General features: G+C 31.3%; 2 protein-coding genes across 2 annotated transcripts; both read left to right on the top strand.

Annotated features, from left to right (window-relative positions):
• Positions 1-1,903: 1,903 nt before the first annotated feature.
• On the top strand, positions 1,904-23,214 carry LOC129989300 (C-factor-like). Its single transcript, XM_056097744.1, has 7 exons — positions 1,904-3,453; positions 4,079-4,143; positions 11,861-12,028; positions 12,876-12,933; positions 14,040-14,227; positions 15,864-16,028; positions 20,953-23,214. The coding sequence occupies exons 3-7, from the start codon at positions 11,897-11,899 to the stop codon at positions 21,175-21,177; spliced, it is 768 nt and encodes a 255-aa protein (XP_055953719.1). The 5' UTR covers positions 1,904-3,453; positions 4,079-4,143; positions 11,861-11,896; the 3' UTR covers positions 21,178-23,214.
• LOC129987670 (speckle-type POZ protein-like) lies at positions 3,039-3,461 on the top strand. Its single transcript, XM_056095626.1, has one exon. It carries the CDS (start codon positions 3,039-3,041, stop codon positions 3,459-3,461), a length of 423 nt encoding a protein of 140 aa, XP_055951601.1.
• Positions 23,215-24,034: the final 820 nt, after the last annotated feature.

Raw genomic sequence — 24,034 nt, 5'->3', positions numbered from 1 at the left:
TTATCTCAGCCACCGGATGAAGATCTATCGGAAGAGGAAATAACAACATAACTAATAAGAAATGAAAACCAGAAAAAAGCATAAGAGAAAAGGAAAGGTTTAAGGGGGGGGGGCGGATTTAAAAAATGGAAGGGGACAAAAAATGTGAAGAAAAGGAATTTGCACTTGACACAAATTTTTAAAAAGGAGAATGGTTTTGTTGTATCTTCCGGTAATGTGTATTGCTATTTTAAGATAGATCGCGTAATTTCGAACTGCGGTACTTAATCTCCTCCACTTCCTTTCAACACCTGCAGATCATGCGTAAGTCAGATACGAATACACGGCCTTCTTCAGAAAAATCGGGTCTTGAACTACTAACACTCAGCCCGAAGAGGCAAGATATCAAAAACAGACCATCGTGGTCCGCAATTCTCAACTAGGAAAAATGAGCTCAGTATTTCAATTTCAGAATTTGGGTATAAAACATTTATATAGTACATTTGGGTATAGTACATTTTATTCTATAACAATCTGTTACATGTAACTAACCCAATCTGTCATTTGCTATCATTAATTGCATTTCTGATGCAGACTGACTTTCATATTGATTGTTTAAATAATTTTATCTTCATTTCAATTTAAATCACTTGATATCATTTGTTATTACTATGATGATTATTATCAAATGATAATAATTACCATATATCTTCTACATTTTAATTAATAAAAAACGGTAAGGAAAAATTTATTTAAAATATTGTTGTTTTTATTGTTACAAAATGTCCCACATCTGTAGCAACTTGCCCCAAATCCAGAAAAAGTTGTAACAGCCAATAAATTTTGTAAAAATATTTCTGGTACTAAAATGAAGAAAAATGTTGAATTTTTTAGACATAACACAAATGAATAGTTACGCTATAAAACAAAATATTTATAAATAAGAAATCTCAAATACATTTAAAAAATATTAGAAATTTCTTCAAAAAATTATTACAACTAGTCCCTGTCTTCCCTTCATGATTCTTATAAATCACATGAAAGCACAAAATTAGATTACCCCGAGGAAAAAATTCTCAAATCTTTACACCCGCCCTTCCAAAGACATGGTGTGCTAGGAAATTGCCTAGTTTCCTGTTTAATAATAAATCCTACTTATAAATGTATCATTGGAATTTGTAAATTTTTAGTGATAAATCATCTACGATAAAAGATAACAGTATTAAATTTGAAGTCGCTTGATGAAAGAATTTTATCAATATCAGAAGAAAAGATTGAACTCAACAATCTTTATTTCGAATTTTTTAAATGTTTCTTATCTACTTGAGCTAAAGAAGTCTACTCAAGAATCTCTGCTGAGTAAATAGTTGATTTACAGAACGAAGGGCAATCTCGTACTGACTCTTTTACTGATAATTTAATGATAGCCATCCTGATTAGATTATTCTGGCACATTTCCAATGAAACAGCAGAAAGACGCGCCAAGCAAAACTAGAGATTAACAATCCTGCTTGAGTTGGGTTATTTCGTACTTGAAGTACATCTTCTACAATTTATTGGCTGAATCTTAAATGGAAACTTGAGCTTCATAAATTAAAAATTCAATAGAGTGAATTGGATTTTCTGCACTAAGACTTAACATAAATTAGAGAAAGCTAAACTTCTCAATTGAATAATTCATCAGCATCATTTGGTTCCGTCGTTAAATTTTGAATATAAACTAGTGGAATTCAAGCTCTTTTGCTGGTGAGTACATCAGCGACAGTTGGATTCTTCTAAGGCTGAAAATAAAACTAGTGAAATTGAAATTCATTTGCTGGCGAGTTCATCAGTGCGAATTGCAATTTCTATACTTAAAGGCTGAATATAAATTAGTGAAAGTCCAATTTTTTTATCTACTAGTTCATTAGCCTTAATTCTATTCTTCTTTTGTTGAATTTTTGAGTATAAATTGGTAAAAAATAAATTTCTCATGGCGAATGAGGATGAAAACAAAGCACCCTTTACATTTATTTGGGCAATTGAGAACAGCTCTACATTACATATATCAGACCGGATCTCTAGTCCAGTATTTACAGTGGATTCAATGGAGGCAACAGAGTGGCATTTAGAAATGGAACCTGATTATGAAACAGGTTGGATTTCCCTTTGTATAAGAAGAGAAAAAAATGACATTGGTCCTGAAAGTATTGAAATAGAGCTCGAGCTATCATTTCTGGCTGCCAATGGATCGCCACTTATTAAACGAATGGATAAAAAGCCTATGAGGAAAAACAGTTATATGGAATTTGATGCTTTTGCTAGATCAGACGAAATTTTTCTTGATAGAAGGATTGAATTTTTACCAAAAGACATACTCACAATTCGATGTCGAATGTGGAGAACTGGAACATCAATTTCCAAAATGGATTCATGTTTTGCACGAACTCACATGGGAGTGGATAGACGTTCCACCGTATGGTCCATAAGTGATTTCAGCTCTCTTCAGCCTGGGGACCGAAAGATCCATGTATTAAATCCAACCGCAACAGGTGCCCCACAACTCATTCTGAGCCTTTCTTGTGATCAATATGATGAAGGTAATATACACTTCAAAGTTGAAAGACGTTCAGCAAGCAGAGATCACTGGATGTACGCTGAAATATCGGTACTAGATGGGGAGGGAAATGTAGTACACACCGACAACATTTATGATTGGATAAACGTTGACGACGAAACTGTGTTTGAATTTCGTTATTTCTTGACCAAAATTCGGCTAGTGACACAAAAATTATGCTTATTGCAGAACGATGTATTGTGTTTGAGGTGTGAATTCGAAATCGATATTGGGCCTGTCTGGAGTCGAATTGAAACTTACAGGCAGTTAGTTCCCTTTCCAAGATTTGGAAGGAATCACGATTGTGGCCGATGAAGTTGATGCCGTTTGTTGTTCTCTGAAAAGTGCCATTAAGTGTTTGTATGAAGATAAAAGATTCAGTGATGTTATTCTCAGATGTGGCTCTGAAGCATTTCCAGCACATAAAAGCATTCTTGGTGCACGATCTCCTGTTTTCAGTGCCATGTTCACCAACCACATGATGGAAAGCATCACCAATCATGTTGACATTCCCGATTTACTCCCAAGTACCCTCAGTAGTTTATTATCTTACATCTACACAGACACTGTGCCAGAACTGCATGGGGACAATGCGATGGATTTGTACAGAGCTGCGGATAAGTATGAACTTTTAACTCTCAGAGATCAATGTTCGGCTGTCTTAAAAGCAAATTTTTCTGTGTCCAGTGTTTGTAACATTCTGATTCTTGCACATATGCACCATGACGAAGAATTGATAAGATCTGTACACTCTTTCATTTTTAAACACGATGATGATATTTTGAATTCAAAATTGTGGAAGCAATTTAAGATTGAAAATCCTTCTCTAGCTACTGAAACTATGGAAGGTATTTTTTATATGATAAAACGAACCAAAAGTAAGTGAATGAATGTTAATTTCGTAAAATGAATTTGAATAAGATACTGTGGGAAAAACTTAATGAAAACATTGTAATGAATCAGGTTTAATATTGACAGTGTAGAGCCAAATGTGAAATAGCTTTCTGTGCATATAATGCATTCGAATAAATTTGAAAATAACATATTGTGGTTGTTATTCGTTTTGGACTATATAACTAGTTTTTACTTTTTTTTTCCTTTTTCTCTTCTCAATTTAAAAATTCAATTTTAATTCTTACGTTTTATTACTTGTTTTTTTTTATTCATTTATAATATTTTATCCAATTTTTTATTACTTAATTTAAAGCGATTAGCCGATTTCTACATAATTTGAATCTACATAGAAGGGCTTGATTCCTGGAGTTTTAATTTAATAATTAAATTTATTATTGTTATTTAAAATTGTTTGTTTGTTGAACCACTGAACGTACATTATTAACACGTTCTGTCTCTTCATGTTCATGCCATAACTTTTCATGAAGACGTGATGACTTCTTCTGTTCTGAGTGTCATTGATCACATCAATTAGTTTTTTTAAATATTATGATTCTTTGTTAGTTTAAACATTTTTAATAATATGTAACATTTCTATTGCATCTAAAGGGCAAAAAGTCTCAGTCATTTCCGAGGCCATGTCAGCTTGAATATAACCATCTCCAAACATGATAGTAAGTTTATAATTTAATAACTTTAGTTTTTCCTTCATTTTAGAAGAACTTTATATGAAATGACATTAAAGAATTGGCAGAATTACTTCTAAACTTATAATAAAACTGTGTGTTTGAGTGTTGGCGCTCTGCAGACCAGACCGTTGAACGTACAGCTACCAAATTTGGCACGTATGTACATTGGAGGCTGAGAATGTGCACCTCGGAGCGATTTTTTTGAATTTTTAATTAGAATTTTAATTAATTAAAAATCAAGCGAAATTTTTCCAGCTATAACTTTCAAAAATATTACAACACAAATTTGATTTTTTACATCATATTGAAGTTCAACAAAATTATCTCTTCAATGATACCAGTGTTTTAAAATATAAAATTAACTTTTATTTTTAACGATTTTTTTTAAAAAAAACTTTGATTATATTTTTCAACAATTTATTTCGCCCAAAATAAAATTTAACCTGCACGTGCAAGTTATGAATCAATAGGAAAAAATTAGCTTTTATCAACGTGTTGCCATCATATTAAAAGAAGTTAAAATTAATAAATAAATAAAATATTATTGCAAATTAAATACATTAAAGTGTAATTTCCAACAGATGTCTCTATAAAAGAAAATAAATATGAAAAAAAACATTAAAATTACATAAAACAAATACATTTAAATTTAATCATGGAAATTTATAATCATTTCAGAAAATATGACAGAAATAAAATGGATATCATTGAAAATCTAATTTTTAAATTGTATAATAGAGTTTAAAATGTTTTTGTGCGATAATACGCTCCAAGATTATTGTACAAAAATTTTAATATTTAAATCAATTTTAAATTAATAAAAAATTAAAATCTCCGATTCCAAATTCCGCGTTATCATGTGAGAACGCTATTATTTTTTAAATCATTGTTTTCATTAATTAATTTAAGTCATTAACCAATTTAAACTGGTTTAAAAAAGCACATGACTATCAGATTACGCATGCGTCAATATTTAGAAAACGATTTTTTTTTTCTCTCGCCACAAAATCGTTCTAATTTCAAAACTTTATCTCGAGGCCAGATTTTTTTTTTTTTTTTTTTTTTTTTTTTTTTTTTTGCTTAAATTGGTTTGGAATGATTACACGATTATTGTATTCGCAATCGTCAACTTTTAGAAGAGGGATGTTTTTTTTTCTCCATCTCAAAATCCTTCGAGCTCCAAAACTTTTTTTGCCAGCTAGAAAAATTCAGAATTTTATATATCACCATAACGGAAGTTCAAATTAAAAAAAAATCTATTATTGCAAATTAAATATATAAAAGTGTCATTTTCAGCATGTGTCTGTATGAAGTGAAAAATATTTGAAATATGATATTTTCTAAAAAGGAAATGGAGGAACAATTTTCTATGGTCTTTTGCAATATCTATATTATTAATTCAATAAAACAGTTTAATTTAAGGAAAACATGGCTTAATATATAAAAGATAATCACTCACATCAGCGCCCATCAGCTAATTTGGGGCATACATCTGCTAACAAAATGGTCTAAATGAACTAAATAATCATATTTTATGTAACTTGAGTCAATAAAGGCACCAATGAATTACGAATTTTAAATTTTTACATAAGTCCTCTGCCCTTTGAATCATATTTTTAAAAAATATTCTTGAGACGCAAATATTTTAAATAAAAATTGTTGAACCCCAATAAACTAAATAAATCACTAAAACTGATTAATGTATAAAATTTGAATATCACTCTTCTATAAGAACTGGCGATTTTAAATCACTTCAATGACTGTCTTAAAGAAGATACGCTAATCTTCTGCCAGAGTTTTCCAACTGTGATTGGCTTATGATTATGAAAATGTTGATTGTTCTAAAATTGATTTATAAAAATTTCATAAATCGGTCAAGTTTTATCTCAGAAGATACAAACGTTTATTTATTTATTTAAAAGTTGAAGTGTCAAAAGCATATCTCAGAATATGATTCCTTAGGACAAGAGGAATGTGTAAAATTTAAACTTCATAATTTTTTCTTAAGTACATTTATTGACTTCAAAATTTTTTTTTTTTATTTACATCATTTAAATATTTTGAAGGTAAAACTAAAAACTGAATTTTACGATGAATCAGAGAAATTTTTGTTGAATAATTCTTTAAGATATTATATAAATTACGAAAATTATTCTGCAGTGCACATACAACTTTAATGCCGAACGAATCTGCTTTCAATTCTCATATTCAAAAAAGGACATGGCTGGTTTCAGTGAAAAATGTTTTCATATTAATTGCAGCTTAACATTTCCATTCAAATTAAAGGTAGAAATTTTATGGGCGCTGACAGAAATTTACAGACAGAGATAAGTAGTAGAATGAACAGAAACTGTTTAAGGCCTACACAGTAGTATGACTGAATTATATAACTATCAAAATCTGAAGCTTAAAAATATTTGCAGAAAAAGCTATTAAGAGACCAAGTTACATAAAATATTTAATTAAAAATTTCAGCAATCATTAATACTGGTGAACCGGCTGGTTGCTAAAGGCGACTAGTGTATACATATATACCGATATTTAAGGATGATTTTTTGATGTTTATATCAAATCATTCAGTGATAACTTAAGCATTTAAATAGACCATATTTTAATTACTTTTAAAGTTAATTAAAGTAAAGTTAAATAATTAAATAGGTAATTATAAAATTATTATTTAAAGTTATAATTGAACAATTAAGTTTAATTGTTTAATTATTCTACGATGTTTTTTTTTTTTGTTTTTTTTGAAGATTTACACATTTTTTGTAGAACTTTTTACACAGATTTAAGCAACTTTTAAATATATAGATCAAAATGAATGTTTGTTTTCTTGTCTTTTATAAAAATCTACAACGCTTTTCGATCTTGAAGAAATATGTACACACCTATTTTATAACATAAGAAGACAATTATCAACGTTTCAAAGTTTAAAACTTTGAAATCATTATCATTAAACTTTGAAGTCAATCTCAGTAACTTAATTTTTTTTTTCGTTTAGTCAAAAATATTTCAAATTTAACTTTACATTATCTGTAATAATGTTTTTGTTTTTATGATGAAATACAAACTAATTTTATTATCTAACAAATGCAAAACGGAATTAAATTTTTTTTAAATTTTCGTTTTTAAAATTTATTATTAGAATTATCTGCATTTAATAAAAGGTTTTATTGATACATATCATTCGCTTTTAACTTTAATATCGTTAAATCCGAAATTATTTAACAGGATATAATAATGTGTTTCGTAATTTAAATACTTTAACGTTATATAGTAAGTAAGCAACAAGCTACTAAGGTGCATAATACATCATTTAATGATTAAGTAATGGCTCATTTTGTTAGAGCTACAAAAACCAAGAATTCACTGCAGTTACATCAAAAGTTTTTAAAGCTTGTGCATCGCCGTTATTTTTCTGATTTGACCTTGAAGGTCACAGCGAAAAAGATATATTTTAGAATGCATCGAATAAAGATTGAAAGGTATGTATTTGTAACAGTGAGAAATGTTTTCTCTCCAATGACATTTAACATTGCTTTGACTCAAAAAACAATGTGCATTTTACAAATTGATAGTGGAGGCTAATGATTTCATACAGCCTGATAGCGCAATCTTCAATGGTATTTCCAACTCATTCTTATAACAAACATTGACGTGTACGGTTAAGTATTTATTCTGATAATACTTCCCACTTAAGTTATTTTTCACTGAGAATTAGCATTACACGTACATCGTGTCTTTATCTTATCTCCAAATACTACTACTACTTTATATCAAAAGCACAGAAAACATTGGAAGCACACTGATTTCAATTACTTTGTAACTTTATGAAATATATGAAAATAAATGAATATGCAAATACATGATATATATAAATATTCATTTCTAGTATTTTATAAATGCTCTGGCAAATTTTGAAATAAATTTATTTTTTTTATCCCAACTCTACACTGCAATTAATTTTTTTTCAGAATTTTACAATAACATTTTTATTTATCTATAAAATTATTTTCAGATTTATATCAAATAAAAAATTAATTTTAAATCAAATTTTAAATTGAAAATTAATTAAAAATGTCACTTTTATTGAAATTTCTTTACCAAAATATTTTCCGGTTTCAAAACAAAAAATATAATAAGTTTTCTGCTCCTTTATTCAATTATTAAATTGATCGAAATTTATTTTTCAGAGAAAAATTTGTTAGTGATGCAAAATATATTTATTCGCGATGTGAGATTAGCAAATCTTTCAGATTTTCGATTAATATCATATGAAGGATTAAAAAAAGTGTTAACAAAAATGAATTCAGATTTAATACATAAAAATTCCTATTCCTTTTATATTTTGTATTGCATTAAATGCTTAATTTTTTATATTGTCTTATTATTTTGTATTTGAGCAAGGTTTTGAGCAGGAAAACGCATAAAATAACTAACTGAAATCACAAGGAGTTACGAGAGAATGTTAATACTTCAGATTTCAAAATTCTAGATGAACAAATATCCGGATAGCACCCAAGAAAAAAACTTACAAATTCTCTTTCAGATGCTCTTGGCAGACAAAAAAAAAATGTAATTACTTATATATACGTATTTGTAAATATAAGTAAATTGTAATTTACACTTACATTTACAACATATTTATAATTATTTGTGATTGTACTTGCTTATATTTAAGTATTTTTTTTTAATTTACATCTTGTAATTATTTATATGCATGTATGCTATTTTTCCTATAGATTCTACAATATAAAATCTTTCGGTTTTGCAACTGCAGTTTTTTAAATCTATAAAACTGAATGTAAAGAATACAGGAAAAGTAAGTTTAAAACTTGAACGCAAGTATAGCATTTTAAAAAAGAAATTCAGCTTATTTCTTTTCAAAAAAATAATTTAACGAAGCTATAATATATTTTATATAATATAATTACTTTAGAATGAAAGCTTCATTTTTTTCTGATATTCAAAAGATTTTAAAAGATGAAGATAGGAAATTGTCTAATCACCATTTTTCTAAATGACCGATGTTATGTTACAATATAGAGTTACAAGTTTAAGCAATCAGACTAGAAGCTGGACTGAAAGACCGACTAGAATTTCGAAATTTATGTACACTATAAAACATCTGTCACATTTTATAATTCACGATATTTTACTTGAACTAATAACTCATTATACAAAAATTCCAATCCATATCAATTGGTTAGTATTTCAACAAGGTGTTTATATTCACCATATTCCTATATATGGTGGATTTTCAAAAACACCATTTATAGGAATAACCGATTTTCTTATCTAGAAATCAAAACTTAATCCTAAATCCACTATTAACCGTAAACAAATCTCTACTATTAATAAAGACTAATATGCACATGTTGGCGCTGTGTAGGCCAGATCATTTTATATATAGCTACCAAATGTGACATATTTTTCAAGGTATTCGGGAAATACTTTAGAGGGTGGAACTATGCACCACGCAACGAGTTCTTGAAAATTTCATTAAAACTTTAATTACTTAAAAATTAAGCAGAATTTTGCCATTTTTTCCGCAACAACTTCTAAAAATGTTATTCAATTTTGTATTGTTTCAAAATTTAGGAATTTGTCTTTTGAATGGTACCGACATTGCCATAGTGCCAACATTCTTAGAACATTTATTTTTATCACCAAACTCACTAAATTAGTCGCCAAAGCCTAAAATCATTGACTTGGTATCCAGATATCTTTTTTCAACGTTGAGACTAACATTGCAGCGAAACAATATTACAGAAGCAGTGTTACAATTGAGCTATCTACACACCTTGAGCTAAATGAGTATCAGACCTCCAATGCAGTTGGTTGCCGTCTCTGGTTAGTTTTAAAACTCAGTGAAACGAATTAATCTCCGTGTGAACCAGAATAAATAACAGAAAATGATTCAGAACCTTGTTTGTTTCTTATGGCACTTGCCACTGACAAGCCCGCTGTTACAAAGACAGCGATTTAAGCCTGAGGAAGAACGTCTCTTATTTTTTATAGCAGCGCCAACTAGGGCCGAGAGTACGACTTTGCCACTCACGCATCATTCATTCGCTTGCACAACCCCTTTTTACAGGAGGGCACATTCACACATCTCACAGACAGAACAACAGAAGAACAACCATGCCCAAACCGGGACTCGAACCCGGGACGCCCAGATCACGGGGAAGACGCGCTACCCCTATGCCAGGACGCCGGCATTCAGAACCTAAAATACCAATTGTAAAATTTTTTGTCAACAAAGTGATTGCAAAGATAAAGAACGAAATTAGAAATATCACGTTTGAGAACTAATTCAGGATTATTATGTCAGGGATTTTCATTATAATTTTAATAATAAAGATATTGAATTATAACGTAATAAATATAATATATAATTTTATGTATATTGATAATATACGTACAGTACACTCCCGATTATCCGCGGAACTGGGTGGCGCGGCCGCAGCGGATAACAAAAATCGCGGATAATCCGAAAAAAGCTAAAAATGGGTAAGCAAAAGAGAAAACAGGCATTCCAACTTTGAAAAATCGTTTCATGTACATTAAAACGTAAAATAAACAGCAGGAAATGTTTAACTAACGCTTAATATTTTAGTATATCACTCAAAACTAACCTAAAATGCATTTTGTTAATGAAAATAGAAAAGTGCTTTGCACTTACGAGAGGCGTCAAGGATACACAGAAAAATTAATACATATGTACTATTTTAGTACTATAATGTATTATGTAATTACAAAAGCATAACTGTAAAGCTACACCTTTTTGAAGAAATCAGTCATTTGTGTTTGCTTCTTGCTTTGGAAGCATTTTTCCTTTGCTTGGAAGCAAAATAAATAAAACACTTAGTGCGGCAGTCGCGGATAATCCGCTCCGCGGATAATCCGCCCGCGGATAATCGAGAGTCTACTGTAATTTCAATTTTTTTTCTACCTATAAAAATAGTTAAATGGTTAGAATGCGTTTCAATAAGTAGAAATTATATTTGTTTAGTTTCTGTGCTTAAAAAGTACACCATTATTTTAAAAAAGGCCAAATCTTGATTCAATACTATTCAAATTAACTTTATGTTTTTGTTGACACATCATATCAGCAATGCTTTCATTTCAGAGTTAAGTTTATACATCTATAGCTCCTATTATGTGAAAATAACAAAAACAATAGATTTTATTCGTTTACGTTTTATTACAAATGATTTCTGATCATCGTGAAACACATTTTAGAATCTTCCCAGAAGTTCTATGTGAAATCTGAAAACAAATAAAAAATTCCATTTAAATATTTGTATGAGTATTTTACTGATTCTGTAATGAATACAACATATTCTACAATCCGAAATATCATTATTAAAAACAATTCATATATGAATAGACATATTGAGAGGGGGGAAAATCCACATTGTCGCTAAACAACTAGCTCTATTTAGGAGAAAAAGGAAGAAAAATATCAACAGCCAATTCAAAGATAAAAACAACGAGTCAAATAGAAACAACTTTTGTTTTAATTAAAAATAATTACGTCATCCAAGGCCTCATGACGATGGCCTTGAGTCGATTTGTTATTTATACCTAAACACTTCTAATTTCTGATAACCACTTTTGCTGCCTGTTTCAATTTCATTTACTTCAGAGTAAAGAAAGAGCGTTTTCAGTTGTAACAGTTTCGTTTAATCTTTCTCAGAATTACGGATTCTAACTCTGAAATCAAAACAAGGAGATGGAAGTAAGGAGTGTTATGATCACTGGTGCAAATCGAGGAATAGGTTTGGAGTTTGTGAGACAATTCGTAAAGCTGCCAAACCCGCCAAGTTTCGTTTTTGCTACTTATAGGAATGAAAATACCCTACAAGTGAGTGTTTCTTTTTCTGGATTTTTAATATAAATTTGATTAATAAATCGTGTCTGACAAGGCTTGACTTTATGAATAATATTTTATGAAGTAACGGGAATGGCCCCCGCAAAATTTCTTGGCATACATTCTTTTAAAGATGTCATGAAATATTAACTTTTGGCGTGAATATAACATTTTTACTGAGTCTATCGAATTATCTTTGGCGAGCTATTTGGCGATTAATTTCTGACAGGCAATGAATCGTATCCGAAAATCAAATTTGTGTTTTAGATGCGTATTCCCAACTGAATGAACAAAAGTCTGGCACAAATTTACACTTGTAATCACAAAATCACATGCCAAATTTGATATATTTAAGTCATTTCGTCTTTAAGTTATCGTATTTATATGTTTCTAAAAGTATTTACCGACAGTAAATCATTTGTTGAATTTGGCTCAAAATTTGTTAGATGTCTAGAATATAAATATTAATTCTGTGTATCGAATTTTATCCACCTAGGCAATGTATAGAATGCCTGGAAGGTTAAAGAAAAATACGAATGTACGAATATAGAAAAATACGAAAGAAAAATATTAATATTTTGCATATTTCTATATATTCTTACAACATGCAATAATATAAAATCGAAAGAAAATGCATTGATAAAATAAAAACTGGTGAAGTGTAAAATATTTCGGCTGCTCAAGATATTAATATCATTTGAGAATGCAGGTAATTTGAAACCCTTCTTATTGCAACAAGTTAAATTCGAATTTTATTTTTTCTTACTTATTTAGATAAGAAAATAATTCATGTATTCGAATTTAATTCTTTTTCATATACGTCTTTTTTACGTTTTTCCAGGATCTTATAGACATACAAAAGAAGCATGATGAAACACATATTGTCCTGATAAAAATGGGTAAGATATACTATTTTATTTATCTTATAGGAAATATATATAAAATTTGAAAGTTTATATTTACAAAAGTCACATTCTTGATCTATCAGTATCTTTAAAAGTAACATTGTAAATTTCATACAACTTTATATGGCTATTATATTCAGTATTAATTTCATAAATATTGAATGTGATATTCTAGTAAATGATATCTTTTGCGTAACCACTCTTATTAGAAACATTTTGCAGCATGCCATTTGGGCAGTTATTTACATTTGAGTTTAACAATGTTAACCAGTAATGAGAGTTTGTAGAAAGAAATCGTAAGGAGTGAGATCAGAGCATTTCGGCGTTCAAGGTTATTTTGTTACGTATATAACTTTTCAAACACAAGATACTCCCAAGATAGTATTTTCAAAGGTAATTACAAAATGTCCTTTTCACATTCACTTGTAAAATGGCGCTTAAAGTTATTTTATTACGTATATAATTGTTCAAAGACAAGATACTACCAAGATAGTATTTTCAAAGGTAATTACAAATGTCCTTCTCACATTAGCTTGTAAAATGGCGCTCGAAGTTATTTTGTTACGGATGTATCTTTTCATAGGATATATTTTTCAAAGAAAATTACAAAATGTTGTTTTCACATTCATTTGTAAAATGGCGCTCAAAAGTTCTTTCTTATGGCTATAACTTTTTAAATACAAGATACTCCCAAGGTATTCTTTTCTAATCATTTAATATAAAGCGATCAGATACTGAACTACTTCGATCCGGCCTGAGGCACACGAAAAAAATCTGAATGACCGGACTGCTGTGACAGAAATTAGCTGCTTTCTTTTCCTTTCTTTTCTACTCATGGGTGCGTATATGAGATCAAATATCAGCTTGGTGATGATATTTTGTATGAATCATATGATTTCTAGTTTAGCAAATATCTCTGAATAAACAGTCAAAATCATTCAGATATGGCCACAAGCCGTTGGCATAGCTTGGTCTTTTAAGAGTCTGGTAATTTTACTTTCTGGAATCATCAAATTTCTAAATATATCTAAATCAATTACAATTTGGATTACTTTAAATGTTTAGTCCTTTTTAATGATTTTTATGGAGTTATTTTTCAGATGTATCAAAGAAAAGCGAAATTGAAAACGCCAAAAAAATCGTCGAAGAAACGGTAGGAGAAAAAGGCCTCAATCTTTTGATTAACAGCGCAGGAATAGCGACGTTTCTAGGTTTTCCCGAAATAACAGAAGAGGACATGCTGTTTAATTTCACCATCAACACCATTGGACCTGTTATGGTTTTGCAGGTGAGGATTAAAAAATTTCAGTGAATTAAAAACGATGACGAATTTTGTGTATTTATGTTTGATGTAAAAGGTGAAAAGAGTACTGATGATTGCTTTTGTAAAGTCAGTAGTATCTGAAAATCCAATTCAAAGACGGTTGTCCCAAGAAACCAGTGGAAGTGGTCTTCCAAAAATTTTCTCGCACTTTCTCTAATAAAGATGTTATTCCCGTGAACTCCTTGTATGACACTGGACTACAATACAAATATTAACATTTGGCGTTAATTTAGCATTTTTACTGAATCTATTGCGCCATCCTTGGCGATTAATCTCCGGCATGCGGTCAAAAGTACACAAAAATCGGATTATGGTTTCAACCACATTCTTTCCAACCGTTTGAAACAAGAATTCGACTCAAAACTATACTTAGAATCACCAAATCTCGCACCAAATTTGATATATTTAAGTCATTGGGTTTTTTAATTATCGCGTTTACATGTTTTAGAAAGTACGGACAGATAGACGGTTAACTCCCTGTTGTATTTCGCTCAAAATCTAGTAGGCTTTTATGCTAAAGTTGTTAAATCTGTGTATTAAATTTTATCTATTTAGCTCTCTTCGTTTTTTAGTTGTCGTGATAAGCGAACAGACAGACTTTCTCTGAACAGATTTTGTTCACATTTGATAGAAATCTACAAATTTGGATGCTAAGACCGATGCCCCCCCCCCTCTTTTTACTATAAAGGATTTTTAAATCATCTTTCAAGATATGGTTGCCATTCTTATTTTACAACATTTCTTTCGTTATTGACATATCTTTATGATTTTATGAATATAACTATTAATTTTTGAAGTTTATTATTTAGTTAAAAATAATATTTAACTAAGCCTTTTGGATTTAGATATAAATTCTGAGGGATTTCGGCTTTGTCAGCGGTTTGGAGGTCTGGGGATTTGCTTGTTAGAGTATGTCGCTTTTTTGTTTATCGAGATTGTAGTCAAGACATATTATAACATTACCTAGTCATGTGTTATAGATAAATTCGAAAGCAGATTCTAGCTGTTATGATCTGATACAAGAAAAGCGTCTTGAACTCGGAATGATTAAAATCTTTCACAAGCAAATTGTAAATACAGGATTTGATCTAAAGCATTTATTTTCCAAAAATTTATGAAATAATTCAAATAGCAATGAGAATATTTTAACCAATGTTACGAAAAATATTTTTTAAAAATTGGAATAGATGCATTTTTAAAGCTCCAGTGGAAATGCGGCTAGCATAAACAGGTTTCTATGAATGTTCTTCAAAACAATACAATTCTTTTAAGTGTTGTTTCTCTTTTGAGAAAGCAGCTGCTCAGAAAATTTCTGGAATAAAAGTTTCTAGAACAGCTGCATTTAACGTATTTTCCATGAAGGGATCTATGCATGGATATCCATGAATACTCTTCATGACATAACAGATTTTAATTTCTTTTAAGTAAGATTTTCTCTTTTGAAAATAGCAGCTGAATCAGAAATTAAATTGAAATTGAATGAGATTCTGGAATGAACGTTTCTAGAGCAGCTATATGCAACATATTTTCCACGAAGAGATATATGCATGAATTTCCATAAATATTCTACACGACATTACAGATTTTATTTTTCTTTTAGGTGATGTTTCCTCTTTTGAAAATAGCAGCTGCTCAGAAAACTTCAGGAATGAGTGTTTCTAGAGCAGCTGCCATCAACATATCTTCCACGAAAGGATCTCTGAATGAATTGATTGATGGACAACCTAAAGATTGGTTAAAAGTGTTTGGTTACAGGACCAGTAAGGTAACTAGACAACTGTAAATTACTTTATGAATAATCTTGCAATTTTTTCAGAATTTATTAATATCTGAAATTAATTTATGATGGTCTCACATCATCTCAATTTATAAAACTTTATCAGAAAAAAAGAATGAAAAACAGAACTATATTTTAATCCAATATGCGCATCTTATCTATACTTATATAAAGCTCAATGCGTGTGTGTGTCTGTTGGCGCGCTACAGGCCAGACCGTTCGATCTAGAGCTACCAAATTTGGTACGTGCATACCTTGGAGATCGGGAATGTGCACCTGGGGTCCCTTTTTTGAATTTTTAATTAGAATTTTAATTATTAATTAAAAACTAACTTTCCCGCCAAAAATAAAATCTTTTCATTTCCCTCCCATTAAATAAGTAAGGCTTCAGTTATTTTTCCCACGCTAAAGAGGATAGGCTTAAGAAATTTTCGGCAGATTATTTCAAAGGATTCTGTTTATTTTCTTAAGGTTTGATGCATTTAAAGTTAAACATTGTTAAGGAATCGATCTTTCAGATTCCTTCTGAAGTACTTTTGAATTAAAATAAAACAGAATAAAGGAAATTAAAAATTTCTAATCTGCGTAGCGTTACCCCAACTGGTGTAGAAAATTCACGCATTTGCGTTACCATAATTGGCGTTGAAAATTCACGCATGCGCATTGTGTTCTGATTGTTGACAACGGATATGGACTTGGTTTTGAAGGCTTAATATGTTTTCGACAGATTATTTCAAACGATTCTGTTTATTTTTTTAGTATTTGAGGCATTTAAAACTAAACATTGTTAATGAATTGATCTGTTTATGATGAATCTGAGAAAATTTTGTTAAAAACTTCTTGAGATATTATATAAATTATGAAAAATATTCTTTAGTGCCCACAAAGTTTAAATACTCAGCGACTCTGTTTTCAGTACTCATATTTAAAAAAACACTTCGTTTCAGTAAAAAAAAATATTATTATATTTATTGCAGTTTAATCATTTCCATTTTAATTTAAAGCATAAATTCTACGGGAGCTAACAGAAAATTAGAGAGATACATATCACGTTATGACTGAAGGCCTTTATAATATTATGAGTGAATTATATGACTATTAAAATTTGAAGTTTTAAAATATTTTAATGAAGAAGTAATTAAAATGGAAGTTCTATAAAATGTTTAATTTTAAAAATTTTAACGTGCATTAAGATTGGCGAACCGGCTGGTCGCCAAAGACGGCTGGTATTATTAAATAAAACTACCCGATGTGGTAATTTAGAAATTAATTTTTGCGTATTCTCTAAAACAACTTAAGTCTGATACTGATCTATATTTTAAATGCTAAATCTGTGTACTAAATTTTATCCATCTAGCTCTTTACGCTTTGTAAATACCGTGTTTATTTGTAATTCGATATAGTGAACTTTCTCTGAAGGGATTTCATTCAAAATTTGATAGAAATATACAAATTTGGTGTGAACACCACATATCAAATTTCTTATTTATAGTTTAAAACATTTTGGGATTATTGTATTCACAGACAGATAGTCAAAATCCCATCATTTTATTTTTCAATCTCATTCAGGTCTGAAATGTGGAAATTCGTCAAAATCTGGAGTTTGAATTCTTAGAAATTACAATACTTTCTTTTTGTATTGTTACGAATACTGTAAAATCTAAAGTTTTTTTGGCTTCTTGGCGAAGTTGTTAGTGCCACATTCAACTATATGGAGATAGACTTGGCGACTTAGCTTCTCGATGCTTCTACTCTTTTCTAGAAAGTGTGGAAATCTATCGAGAATTAATGAAAGCCTTGTTGCAATCTCCGATAAAAGAGTTGCTGTAGTGCTTTTATTGAGCAGTAGTAACGTCAGGTCTTTGGTGTTTTGATCCCGACAAACTGTTGAATTTGGATATGACTTGTAGTGAAAGCTTACAAGCCAGTTAACAGCTACACTTCCCGAGCGATTGCTTTTGTATTGTGGTCATGTTACTGGGCTGCGAACCATAAGGTCCCAGGTTCTATCCTCGTTCATCGCAATTCGCAACATTGGTGACCTCGGACAATCAACCTTCGTACAGCTATTGTGGTGCCATCTACCCATGGCAAACCAAAGACATCGGACTCACTTGACACAGCAACACAAAAAGGCTGCAGCAATCCAAAGTTGTCAGACTCACTTGACGCAACAACAACATCAGCAAACCACTCACTTACACACGCTCGCCATAATGCTTGGAACACTAATCAAATGGGTACAGGCGCATTAGAATCAACAGCTAATACATCACCACTCAACAGCCATATCGTTCGTCTCACTTCCGACTCACTGGAGGACGAGCCTGTGGAGAAAGCTTATAAGCCAGTTACAACTACGCTGCACGAGGAATTGCTTTTGTATTGTGGTCATGTTACTGGACTGAGAACCCCAAGGTCACTGTTTCTATCCTCGCTCATACCAATCTGCCACAGACCCTAGATCGATTCGCTGCGTAGTGGCTGGAATTTTTTCTGTACTCTATTGAATGAACTAGTCCTTTGTTGACACAGTGTACGGAAGACAACTATTTATCCTTTATTAACTTTAAATATTTCTACGTAATTATTATAAATCATTTTCTATTCGTGTCAATTCAAGTCCATAAGATCTATGAATATGTCTCAATTGTAGCATTATACCTTTATAAGAGACAATAAATAAAAACCACGTTTATTTGGTGGAAGATATCTCTAGTATAATACCTCCCCCCCCTCAACTTTTGTTTCCTGAATCTCCATCTCATCTCTATTTTTTCAACTATAATTTTCAATATACATGCTACAGGACCAAGAGACAAAGAGGAGAATATTCACTTGAAGGCAATTTAAGAAAGGAAGTTATTTACTTGAAGGCAAGTTAAGAAAGGAAGTTATTTACTTGAAGGCAAGTTAAGAAAGGAAGTTATTTACTTGAAGGCAGGTTAAGAAAGGAAGTTATTCACTTGAAGGCAAGTTAAGAAAGGAAGTTATTTACTTGAAGGAGTTATCTTTGACAGATGAGGGTAATTTTTATCTTAGAGACTATTTTTAAAGTGTATTGCTGGCCCATGACTATAACTATAGCGACGCGTTTGTTTTTTGGCGATGGCATAGCAAAAATGAATTCCGTTATTCAGGAAATAAATATACAGAGTATTACTGATTCTGCAACTTTATGTAGTCTCCAGATGCTATTTGTAAGACCAGATCGATTTCAGACAAATAAAGTTATAATAATTTGATTTGGAGAAGGATCACTTTTGACCACTCCGACCCGTTCTGAGGCGCACAGATAAATTTGAATGACCAGACCGACGTGACAGCGTTGCCGAGAACTCAGGTTGAGTCCTAAGGGCCATCACCGGTTATAGCACAATTTTTTCGTGGGAGGTACGTCCCGTCATCGATAGGGTAGTCAACCCCACATCATTTCTGCACCAACTGAGTAGCGTGAGCCAACCACTATACCAGAAGCTTCTCTTCCTCATATCTAAGGTCCCCTCCGGTGGGATTGATTTGGGTAGAAATGTGAATAAACTAAAAGCCCAGATGCTAAAATTGCAGATAAGTTTAATTTATTTCATATACACAACTAACTTTTGGACGTAGTTATGCAATAAGGAATCAATTCCAAATAAAGCAGCATTTTAAATACAGCTATTTTCATAAAGCAATAAAAAAATTCTGATGCCTCATTTTCCAGAAAATAATGATCGTTTTATTAATAACATTATGTGCAATAGATATCATTTGATTGTATTTTAATCATCAGATTATAAGCACATGAGAAGTTTTAAATAATGAATAAAAAATGATTATTGGTTTCAAATTACATCATTAAGTCTTAATCCTAATCTTTATCAACGTTATTAATCAGCATATTTTTCGTTACAAGAAAACTTACTTATAAATGAACTTAACCCCCCGGGGGAGGGCACCTCGAAATGAGGATGAGATGCTTCCGGCATGGTGGTTGGATCTCGCCACACTGGAGGGTACACTAATAGGTGGGGGATCTGGCTCCTCCCATCGATGACGGAACGTACTTCCTTCGGGGAGGGTTGTACCGTGGCTGGTGGCGGCCCTTAGGACTCAACCACAGTTCCCGCCAATGTTGCTGTTGCGGCAGTCCGGTCATTCAGTTTTATGGTTTAAATCCGTGTGCCTTCGGGCGGGTCGGATAGTTAGATGGTTGACTTATAAATGAACTTAAGAACTTACAAGTAATACAAAATGGTACAATCTTGTAGGTACAGAATGTACCTATTTGATGCGTCTGTTGTACTACTGTTATTGATTTTTATCCTTTTTTTATTGAACTAACTTGTCTCTCTTCTGATCATCTTCAGATAGATTTGTTTCCCCTATCCCTTTCATCATGCGATTACTTTTAGCAGAATTTACAGACTGACAGATCTTGAAAAATGGCTCAATTTAAAAACAAACTTTTAAAATAAGATTAACTGTCACCATATGTTTGGTACAGTTTAATCATAAATGGTTCTTGCACCAATTGGTCCATCAAACCAAACCTCACTCCTTTTCAATTATATGTAGGCAATTATATGTATTCAATTATATGTATTATATTTCAATTATATGTATTTTAAAGAATTTACATCAATATAAGAATTATCTGGTGTTTCAGTGAAAGAATAAACTTTATTTAATTTTTTTAGAAAAGTGAAAATCTATTTACTGTTTCGTCAAATTCCCATTCGGAACTGCGCTTGAGATTTAATGCAGCCATAATGTGAAAATTAATTTGTCATGGCACCAACTAATATCAATCCATTGTTATCATATCACTTATAGATTTCATTTCACTTAAATCCTACGTCATTTGAGTCTAAAAATCCTTAATAGAAATAACAATCATTATAAATTAATTTTAATTTTTCCACCACAGGCTGCTTTGAATATGGCCATGCGAGTTGTTGCCCTCACAATCAAGGACCAAGGTATCCTGGTGGTGAACATGTGCCCCGGCTGGGTGAAGACGGACATGGGCACCGACCAGGCGACGTTGGAGCCCTCCGAGAGCATTTCTGCCATGCTAAAGACTTTCTCCAACTTGAACGAATCTCATCATGGAACTTTACTGGACAGAAACGGAAATACCATTCCATTTTGAAATGTATATTATTGCGTATAATTGATAATTTACAAGAGTTTAATATTTAATTGTGGTTATAATATAATTATATTGGATACAACTCGGTTAGTAGTTTGTAATGTCTATTGCCATACGATATAATCATTATCCTTCCGTATAACTTGTAACCAGGGATGTGAAGCCAGAAGAGTATCTGAATCGATACCAGTTTTGTTGATGTTTCGAATGAAATGATGTATTGATTTAAGAATCTTTGGAGCAATTCAGAACCAATCCGTGATAGTTTTTTCTCTCTCTTCTTGGGATTGGAATTTACTATACCTAAATTTGAACTCATTTGATTATTATTTGATTCAGAGAAGAAGGAACCACTTTTTAATATTTTCTATCCAACTATGCCATAGATTCTTGTTGTGTTGTTGTTTATAATGGCACTTGCCATGGACAGGCTCGCTGACGAAGTCAACGATTTTAAGCCAAGGAAGCGTCTCTTGTTTTAGCAGAGCCAACTAGGGCCAAGAATACGTCTTAGGTACTCACGCATCACATTCGCTTGCACAACCCCTTTTTACAAGGGGGCACATTCACACATCTCACAGATAGAACAAATGAAAACCAACCATGCCCTAACCGGGACTCGAACCCAGGAGGCCCAGATCACTGGGAAGACGCGTTACCCCTATGCCAGGACACCGGCACCATATGTTCTAAAATCAATATATCGTTCCATTCGAAGTATCAGCCTAATTGGTATTATTCATATATTTCACTAACTCCACATCGCTGGATACAAGTTATACAAAATGACGATAACTACATCGATAAACAACAGACATTACAAGCTAGCACAATGTGAATGATACAACATAGCACCTATAATGATGCAATGTAGCTTGTACAGTATAGGTGCTATATCACCGATATTGTATAAGCTAGCGCCTATATTGTATAATTATATTAATGCCGTTGTCAGATTTCCAGTCTTTCTGAGATAAGAAATATCATTAGATATCCAATCAGAAGCGCAATTTGGCTGATTAATTAAGCATAGGGTATTCCAAAAATTGCATATGTAGATTTTAAGGAGGATAAGAAATAAAGGAAAAAGTCATTTTTACAATAAGATACGGAATAATACACTCAAAGGATTATCTAGAAAAAGAACTGTTTTTCTGTGAATTAAATATAAAACCAGCGGTAGTGATATCACTCCCCTTTATCGCATGCCCGCTAATAAAGGTTCTATTCCAGAGAACGCCTTGCGTAGCATTGGCGAACAATAGTTATGGAATATTAACCTTTGGCTCGAATTTAGCATTTTTACTGAATCTATCGTGTCATCTTTGGCGAGATATTTGGCGATTAATTCAGATTTAGTTCAATTTTTGATTGGTGTCTAGATTATAGATATTAATTCTCTGTATCGAATTTCATCTATCTAGCTCTTTCTGTGCCGTAGTAATCGTGTTAGCTTTTATTCGAATAACCGGACAGACGGACTTCCTCTCTGAGTGGATTTCGCTCAAAATTCGACAGAAATCTACAAATTCGGTATAAAGACTGTATACTAAATGTCAATCGTCTAGTTCAAAACGTTTCTGAGTTATCTGTGTTATAGACAGAAAGACGGACATTTTCCAGAAATATGTTTTTCAAGTCAAAAAGGTCTAAAAAGGGGAGATTCGTCAAAATCTCGAGTTCGAATTTTTTGCCGGTTACTATATTTCCTCTGTACTACGTGTACGAGAGAACAGAAATGGCTCTCACCCGGCAAGATGTATATATATAGCACAACAAGAAACCTGTATAAATAAAAAAATTTTCTTGCATTAATTGCCAGATACAATTGCAAATAGGATTTAAGACCAACAACAAACCTTTGAAGTACTTGAAATATCGTCTACGATAAAAAAAAAAAAACAATTTTTGGCAGAAAATCACAATTTTTAAAAAATGTTTTATTTGAAAATCTGTCTTTTTGCTTTATGAAAAGCACTTTTATTTCATGTTTACGATATTTAGAAACGAAGTTAAAGCCTATTTAATAGAATTTAACAGCTGAAGATAGAAATGTAAACAATATTATAAATAAATAGTGTTCATTTAGTTTCTTTAAAAGCTATTGATTTTATTCTTTTTCGTTTTTCTTACCATATACTACATATTATTTTGGAATATTTTAGTGTGAATTTCTTTGTTTTAAATGTCATTGTTGCAAATTTAGATAAGTCTGAATCTTGGGCAAGACCGTAAATATCATTAGTGCTCAGATTTTTTTTTTCAGATTCCGACTCATGTGAGTTGTTTAGAGAATTGTATAGTAAAGAAAGAAGTTAACTATGCATTAACAATTGTATGATAATGGCGAACAATATCAATCTATGGAATATGTTTGGCGTGAATCTAGCGTAAGATGGCGAATTCTTTTCCTGTTGGCGATTAATCCTCGCTCTGTATATAATACACAAGTACCAAAAAAATCAAATATGTATATTGGACGTTTTTTTCCCAATCGATTGAAAACAAGATTTGACATGAAACTAAAATTGTGATCGCAAAACCACATACCAAATTTTATTTACTTAAGTCATAACATTTCTGAGTTTTTTGCTTTTACATGTGGGAAGTACACACCGACTGATGGTCAATCCTATAGCCCATTTTGTTCAAAAAAAATGCTAAGAATGTACAATTTATAATGCTAAAACTGGGAATGAAGTTTCATTCATTTAAGTCTGAATTACTGCGTTTACAGGCATGTAATGGTACAAAACGACAGAGGGTCGATCCATCGACGGATTTGGCTCCAATTTAGAGACACATCTACATTTTATGGGCTAAATCTGTGTACCAAATTTTATTCATATAGTTCTTT

This window comes from Argiope bruennichi, chromosome 10, assembly GCF_947563725.1.
Source record: "Argiope bruennichi chromosome 10, qqArgBrue1.1, whole genome shotgun sequence".
NCBI lineage: Eukaryota > Metazoa > Arthropoda > Arachnida > Araneae > Araneidae > Argiope > Argiope bruennichi.
The sequence above is the reverse complement of the archived record's forward strand: the minus strand, read 5'-3'. Positions and strand labels throughout refer to the sequence as shown.

Excerpts from the sequence above, each read along its gene's own strand:
- LOC129987670 (XM_056095626.1), top strand. The coding sequence starts at position 3,039 with ATGTTCACCAACCACATGATGGAAAGCATCACCAATCATGTTGACATT.
- LOC129989300 (XM_056097744.1), top strand. The coding sequence starts at position 11,897 with ATGGAAGTAAGGAGTGTTATGATCACTGGTGCAAATCGAGGAATAGGT. Across the intron at positions 12,934-14,039 it reads TATTGTCCTGATAAAAATGG|ATGTATCAAAGAAAAGCGAA; the intron begins GTAAGATATACT and ends GTTATTTTTCAG. Across the intron at positions 16,029-20,952 it reads TTGGTTACAGGACCAGTAAG|GCTGCTTTGAATATGGCCAT; the intron begins GTAACTAGACAA and ends TTTCCACCACAG.